The sequence below is a fragment of the Mustelus asterias genome, chromosome 19 (assembly GCF_964213995.1).
Source record: "Mustelus asterias chromosome 19, sMusAst1.hap1.1, whole genome shotgun sequence".
NCBI lineage: Eukaryota > Metazoa > Chordata > Chondrichthyes > Carcharhiniformes > Triakidae > Mustelus > Mustelus asterias.
Window position 1 is genome coordinate 31,909,994 of NC_135819.1, and position 7,749 is coordinate 31,917,742.

At 44.4% G+C, this 7,749-nt stretch overlaps 1 protein-coding gene across 1 annotated transcript in view; it reads right to left on the reverse strand.

The window, feature by feature from the left end:
• Positions 1–7,719, reverse strand: part of LOC144507864 (inositol 1,4,5-triphosphate receptor associated 2-like) — a 121,270-nt gene extending 113,551 nt beyond the window's left edge. Inside the window, exons 1-3 of the mRNA XM_078235283.1 lie at positions 7,662–7,719; positions 7,026–7,128; positions 4,915–5,058 (exon numbers count right to left, since the gene is read on the reverse strand). Coding sequence (XP_078091409.1) covers positions 4,915–5,058; positions 7,026–7,128; positions 7,662–7,714 — 300 coding nt within the window. The 5' untranslated portion in view covers positions 7,715–7,719. The remainder of the gene's footprint in view (positions 1–4,914; positions 5,059–7,025; positions 7,129–7,661) is intronic.
• Between the last annotated feature and the right edge of the window lie 30 nt (positions 7,720–7,749).

Sequence of the window (7,749 nt, forward strand, 5' to 3'; positions counted from 1 at the left end):
TTTTCTGCAAAAGCTTACCATGGAGAACCTTATCAAACGCTTTGCTGAAATCCATATACACCACATCAACCGCTTTACCCTCATCCACCTCTTTGGTCACCTTCTCAAAGAACTCAATAAGGTTTGTGAGGCATGACCTACCCTTCACAAAACCGTGCTGACTATCCCTAATCAAATTATTCCTTTCTAGGTGATTATAAATCCTATCTCTTATAATCCTTTCCAATACTTTGCCCACAACAGAAGTAAGGCTCACCGGTCTATAATTACCAGGGTTGTCCCTACTCCCCTTCTTGAACAAGGGGACAACATTTGCTATCCTCCAGTCTTCTGGCACCGTTCCTGTAGCATGGATTCATGAAGGTAGGTCACGCCTGACAAACCTCATGGAATCTTTCAAAGAGCTAACAAGGATGGTGGACAGATGCAAGTTGATGGATGTTGTTTATATGGACTTCCAGAAGGCTTTTGATAAAGTCCCACACAAGAGATTGTTAGCCAAGGTGGAAGCTCATTAAATTGAAGGTAGATTGCTGATATGGATAGGAAATTGGTTGAGCAACACCAGACAATGCTTAACACAAGAGTTGACCACCTCCCCCCTCCCCACCACAGTGAAAACCATCACAAGATGGAAAGTTATCCCAGACAGCATAAATACGGATGTAGAAAACAGCACCCCCCCCCCCCTCCTCCAAAGAGCCAATAATCTCAGCCAAACCCTGAAAAACGTGGTAAATAATTTCAGAACTTTCAAATTCAATTTGAGGGATTAATTTCTCTCCGTTGGAAGATATAATGTGTGCCTGATTTTGATAAGCTGACTCCTATTGTCCTTCTGAAGTTCAACCAGCAACATAATTTAACCAATCATAAATTGTCCTCAATTCTACACATTATTTTGAGTGTTTTTCGAGAAAACAAACTATTTGGCTGGATGCAAGTTTCACAATTTGTGGAAAATATTTTACATCAACAACTTAGAGGTTCTTTCAAGAAGTTATTGCGTAAATGCACAGGATGTTGCATTGAGTCATACAGGAGGAAGTTGCCAGTTTGATTGCTGCTCTCATGTGGAGTAAACTAGTCTTATCCACCAGTAGTGGGAGTGACATGTTCACATCAATGTTTAGTGAGGGGATCCAAAACAGGTTTCCTGCTCTCAGCTGCTGCGGCTGAAAGCCCACTACTGTACACTGTGGAGAGAGGCCCAGCACAGGCCTAACCAAGACCAAAGCCAGATTTTCAAAATCTAGAAATGAGAAGACCAAGAGGTGACTGGAATCTTCAGTCTTCTGAAAAGGTTCGAGAGGGTAGCAAGAGAAAATATTTCTATTCAGGACGAATTTCTTACTGAATTTGGAACTCGCCAATGGGAAAAGTTGAGTTTGGAGAGGGTAGGGGAGGAAATAACACTTTTGTTTTCTGCACTTACTTATAAATTGTTAAATCTCTAATTTTTTTTTCCCCCAGTTCTGAAGAAAAGTCATTGACCTGAAACATTAACTCTCTTTTCCTGGTCACAGATGTTGCCTGACCTGCTGAACGCTTCCAGAATTTTCTATTTTTATTGCAGCGACAGCTGTATTTGATTTTTGTGTTGCTACCAGTCTCTTTTCATGCCCCCAGCACACGTGTGGCCAATGTTGGCCGTAGATCTTGATTCCAGGCAGTGCCACCCTCTTCAAGGCAGAAGGAGGGGTAAGGTGAGGTTACGGATAACATACAAAGAATTAATGATGATTAACAAGAGGAAGATGTCACAGCAGTTTCCCCGATGTCAGCGGTTCAAGATTGACAATTTATTCATTCATGATCAGGGCAAAATGCTGCAGATGCTGGAATCTGAAACAAAAGCAGAAAATGCTGGAAAATCTCAGCAGGTCTGACAGCATCTGTGAAAGGGTCATCCTTTGGCTCTATCCTCTTTCCACAGATGCTGTCAGACCTGCTGAGATTTTCCAGCATTTTCTGTCTTTGTTTCAGTTGTGATCACGTTTACTGACTTCATTATTTAATTCCTTCCTGGGCAGCACGGGGTGGCACAGTGGTTAGCACTGCTGCCTCACAGCGCCAGGGACTCGGGTTCGAAGATTGAGTCCTATTGCCCTACTGAAGTTCAAACAGCAACACAATTTGCTGGGTCACTTTCTGTGTGGAGTTTGCACATTCTCCCCGTGTCTGCATGGGTTTCCTCCGGGTGCTCCGGTTTCTTCCCACATTCTGAAAGACGTGCTGGTTAGGCGCATTGACCCAAACAGGCCCCCGGAGTGTGGCGACGAGGGGAATTTCACAGTAACTTCATTGCAATGTTAATGTAAGCCTTACTTGTGACTAATAAATAAACTTTAACTCCTTTCTGGATCATGTTATCAGCATGTAACACATTGGAAGGAATTAGGTTAACTTACGTATGGAAATGCAATCAGAATGTCAATTCCCCATTTAAATGCTTCCAAAAAATTATAGGAAGAGGTCACACAGAATACACCCATCACTCAAGCAGCTCTGACAGAAATAACTTAAAATTTTGCCCATTTGCTATTTGTGAGACCCTACTGTGATACAAAGAAAATTACAGCACAGGAACAGGCCCTTCGGCCCTCCAAACCTGCACCGACCATGCTGCCCGACTGAATTAAAACTCCCTACCCTTCCGGGACCATTTCCCTCTATTCCCATCCTATTCATGTATGTGTCCAGACGCCTCTTAAAAGTCACTATCGTATCCGCTTCCACTCCCTCCCCTGACAGCAAATTCCAGCCATCCATCACTGCGTAAAAAAACTTGCCCCATACATCTCCTTGAAACCTTGCCCCTCGCACCTTAAACCTGTGCCCCCTAGTAATTGACTCTTCCACCCTGGGAAAAAGCTTCTGACTATCCACTCTGTCCATGCCTCTCATAATCTTGTAGACTTCTATCAGGTCGCCCCTCAACCTCCGTCGTTCCAGTGAAAACAAACCCAGTTTCTCCAACCTCTCCCTCATAGCTAATGCCCTCCATACCAGGCAACATCCTGGTAAATCTTTTCTGTACCCTCTCCAAAGCCTCCACATTCTTCTGGTAGTGTGGTGACCAGAATTGAACACTATATTGTATTTGCGGCTTTCTTCCGCTCCCACAGTTCTATTGTCGAGAAAGACAAGATCAGCAATATTGTGGCCACATTATAACCTCCAAGCTGCACACCATCCTGACCTGGACAGGATGTTCTGTCATTCCTGCATTGCTGCTGGGTTAATATCCTGAAATTCTCTATCCAACACCGTTGCGGGAGGTGCTTTCGCCAGAAGGGCTCCGGTTCAAAGGGAAGACAAAAGCTACTTTCTCGATGGATATCACCCGCAGCCCCGAGGTAATGAAGATTGAAGAATGTGCAGACTCCACACAGACAGTGACCCAAGCCAGGAATCGAACCCGGGTGCCTGGCACTGTGAGGCAGCAGTGCTAACCACTGTGCCACCCCTGAGATTCCACTGAAGGAGTGCTGCAGTTTGGAGGTAACTATCTCAACCAAGGGACTGTCTGACCCATGAGATGGATGTAAAAGACCCCACCAGCACTGTTTGAAAGGTGAGAGGGGAATTTCCCACTGGTGTCCTATATCCATACCTCAGTCAACCCCCACCAAGAAAAATAAGTTTCCTTTTTGTTTAGCTTGGTGTGGATTGGAGATGTCAATGTTGGCGGCTGCATCTATCAAACAAACAACAATGTCTACAACTTGAACAGAGATGCATTGTTGTAAAGCATTTGAGATATCCCAAGGTTCTGAAAATGTAGAAAAGTTCTTAGTTTTACTGTTGTTGTACATTAAGTTATTAGCATTTGTACAATAACACTCAAGTATCTGGAACATGGCTTGGAAACACAACCTCCTGACTGTGAGGTGAAAATGCTACCACTGAGCCATAGCTGACATTTTTGATCAAGACCTTGGAGTCCTCATGCATCAGTCGCTGAAAATAAGCACGCAGGTACAGCAGACAATAAAAAGGCAAATGGTATGCTGGCCTTCATAGCAAGTGGATTTATCTATAGGATTAGGGAGGTCTTATTGCAATTGTATAGTGCGTTGGTGAAGCCACACTTGGAGTATTGTGTGCAATTTTGGTGTCCTTATCTGGGGAAAGATGTCCTTGCAATAGAGGGAGTACAGCAAAGATTTACCAGGCTGATTCCTGGGATGACAGGACTGTCGTATGAAAAGGGGCTAAGTTAATTAGGATTGTATTCATTGGAGTTTAGATGAGTGAGGGGGGAATCTCATAGAAACTTATAAAATTCTAACAGGATTAGACAGGGTAGATTCAGGAAGGATGTTCCCAATGGCAGGGGAGTCCAGAACTAGGGTCATAGTTTGAGGATAAGGGGTAAACCTTTTAGGACTGAGGTGAGGAGAAATGTCTTCACCCAGAGGGTGGTGAACCTCCGAAATTCACTACCACAAAAAATAGTTGAGGCCAAAAGGTTGTGTGATTTCAAGGAGGAATTAGATATAGCTCTTGGGGCTAAAGGGATCAAGGGTAAATCAGGATATTGAATTTGATCAGCCATAATCATAATGAACAGTGGAGCAGGCTGGTAGGGCTGAATGGCCTCCTCCTGCTTCTAGTTTCTATGTACTCCATAATCTTGTTCCTCACAAGGACAAACTGCATTGCACCAATTCAGGGAAAACTGGAAATAAAATGATAACAAGAGATGCTGGAAATACTCTGCAAGGCAGGCAGCTTCTGTGAAGACAAAAACCGAGTTAAGGTTTCAGGTCAATAATCTTTCCATTCTGACCTGAAGTGTTCACTCCGTTTCTCTCTCCACAGATGCTGCCAGGCCGATAGAGTATTTTGAGCGTGCGTTGTTTTCATTTCAGATTGCCAGCAGTATTCTAATTCATGTGACAATCTTACCATCTGCGCCGTGATCACTTTGAACTGGACAGTTGCCTCCTCTGTCCCGGGACTCTGCATCAGCATCAGCACCTCCTTGTCCAACGTCTCATTGAAGGACAGTGTATTAGGTTCAGAGACTTTGGACCACTCGGAACCATTCATCTTAAAAAGAAACGTGCACAAGATATTTCATTTCAAAAGCAACACCCTTAAAATAACTCGACAAGTTTTCAAAACAGTATGCATGGTCCATTTTCCAGCATAAAGCAACCAAACTCAAATCGATGGTCAGCAAAACCCTAACTCTAATACTAACTCAAAGATACTCGGATCAGAACACTGTGAATTTAGTGGAAATTTTAATCTTCAAATTTTAAACATCTGCACGTTATTTCAAATTTGTTATACAGGCAACTGAAAATGATGTTTACACGTATAATAAAGATAAATAAGCCTTCCAGGTACTAGATGCACTATGAATTTATGCAGCCCCTTGACATTCAATGGTGTTACCAACACTGAATCCCCCCACTGTCAACATCCTGGGGGTTACCATTGACCAGAAACTCAACTGGACTCACCACATAAACACAGTGGCTACAAGAGCAGGTCAGAGGCTAAGGGTACCGCAGCAAGTAACTCACTTCCTGACTCCCCAAAGCCTGTTCACCATCTACAAAAGTCAGGAGTGTAATGGAATGCTCTCCACTTGCCTGGATAGGTGCAGCTCCAACAACACTTACCATAGAAAGCATTCTTTCTGGTTGTATCACAGCTTGGTATGGCTACTGCTCTGCCCAAGACCGCAAGAAACTAAAGAAAGGGTCGTGAGTGAAGCCCAGTCCATCACTCAAACCAGCCTCCCATCCATTGACTCTGTCTACACTTCCCGCTGCCTTGGAAAAGCAGCCGGCATAATCAAGGACCCCACACACCCCGGACATTCTCTCTTCCACCTTCTTCCGTCGGGAAAAAGGCACAAAAGTCTGAGGTCACGTACCAACCGACTCAAAAACAGCTGCCAGACTTTTGAATGGACCTACCTCGCATTAAGTTGATCTTTCTCTACACTCGAGCTATGACTGTAACTCTACATTCTGCACCCTCTCCTTTCCTTCTCTATGAACGGTATGCTTTGTCTGTATAGCGCGCAAGAAACAATACTTTTCACTGTATACTAATACATGTGACAATAATAAATCAAATCATTCAGGACAAAGCAGCCCGCTTGATTGGCCTTGCCTCTGTAATAAGGTCAGAAATGCCTGGATGGATGCAGTTCTAACTAACACTCAAGAAGCTTGACACCATCCAGGACAAAGCAGCCCACTTGATTGGCACCACATCCACAAACATTCACTGACTCCACCACCGACGCTCAGTAGCAGCAGTGTGTACCATCTACAAGATGCACTGCAGCAATTCACCAAAGATCCTTAGACAGCACCTTCCAAACCCACGATTACTACCATCTAGATGGACAAGGGCAGCAGATACATGGGAACACCACCAACTGCCCTCCAAGCCACTCACCATCCTGATTTGGAAATATATCGCCGTTCCTTCGCAGTCGCTGGGTCAATTTCCCAGAATTCTCTTCCTAACGGCATTGTGGGTCAATCCACGGAACATGGATTCAAGGCGGCAGCTCACCGCCACCTTCTCAAGGAGCACCTAGGGATGGGCAATAAATGCCGGCTTAGCCAGCGACGCCCATGTCCCACAAATCAATCATTAAAGTCTCTGCTCAGTATCAGATTCATTAGTTAGATGTTCAAAAGCTCTCAGTTGGTCATGTTGGGGATTTTCCCTTCCTGTGGCATTTAACAAATCTGTTAAAATGGAGATTTTCACTGTTTCTCTCAGTAGATTCCCTTCAGCATAAAGCTAAACACGGAGAGCCCCAATACATCCAGCAGCACTCACAGCAAAGTAAGTGACCATTTAGCCTCATTATTTGCACAAAGTGCTTTCCCTAAAGCCCTGCCATTATTTTCCCTTTCAAGTGTTTATCCCCTTTCAGGGGTGACCGAGTTCGCTCCCACCACACCTTCAGACAGTGCATTCCAGAGGTGACAAATCAATCGAGGAGTTCCTCAATTAACATCGAGATTCTTCAATCTGCTTACCTCAGAAACACATTGAGCATTCAACAGCTCCGCCTGCAAGGAGCCTGGGGCCCTGGTGAGGTCGTGTCGATCTGAAAACATCTCTGGCAAATTAATGCTCTCACTGTGATTAATTAGAGAGATAACGTTAGGGGAAATGGATTAGAAACAGAATCATAGAAACTCTACTGTGCAGAAGGAGGCCATTCGGCCCATCGAGTCTGCACCGACAACAATCCCACCCAGGCCCCATCCCTGCTTACTTACCCTGCTAATCCCTCTAACCTATCACATCCCAGGACACTAAGGGTTAATTTAGCATGTCCAATCAACCTAACTTGCACATCTTTGGACTGTGGGAGGAAACCGGAGCACCCGGAGGAAACCCACGCAAATACAGGGAGAATGTGCAAACTCCACACAGACAATGACCCAAGCCGGAATCGAACCCAGGTCGTGAGGTAGCAGTGCTAACCACTGTGCCGCCCAACAGCTTACAAGCTTCTCAAAATGTATTCTACTGGCTGTGATAGGAACATATGAATTAGGAGCAGAGTCGGCCCCTCGAACCTGCTCAGCCTTTCAATATTATACCAAAATTCAGCCATTAACTTAATGTTAATTGGAACAATAATGGTGTTTAGGATTGTTACTCACGAAGCTAGCTCCTGTTGCATTACAATTTGATTTTCTAACTTTGTCTTCTCCATTCGCAAGGCCTAGAAGGTTCCAAGGAAAGAATTTA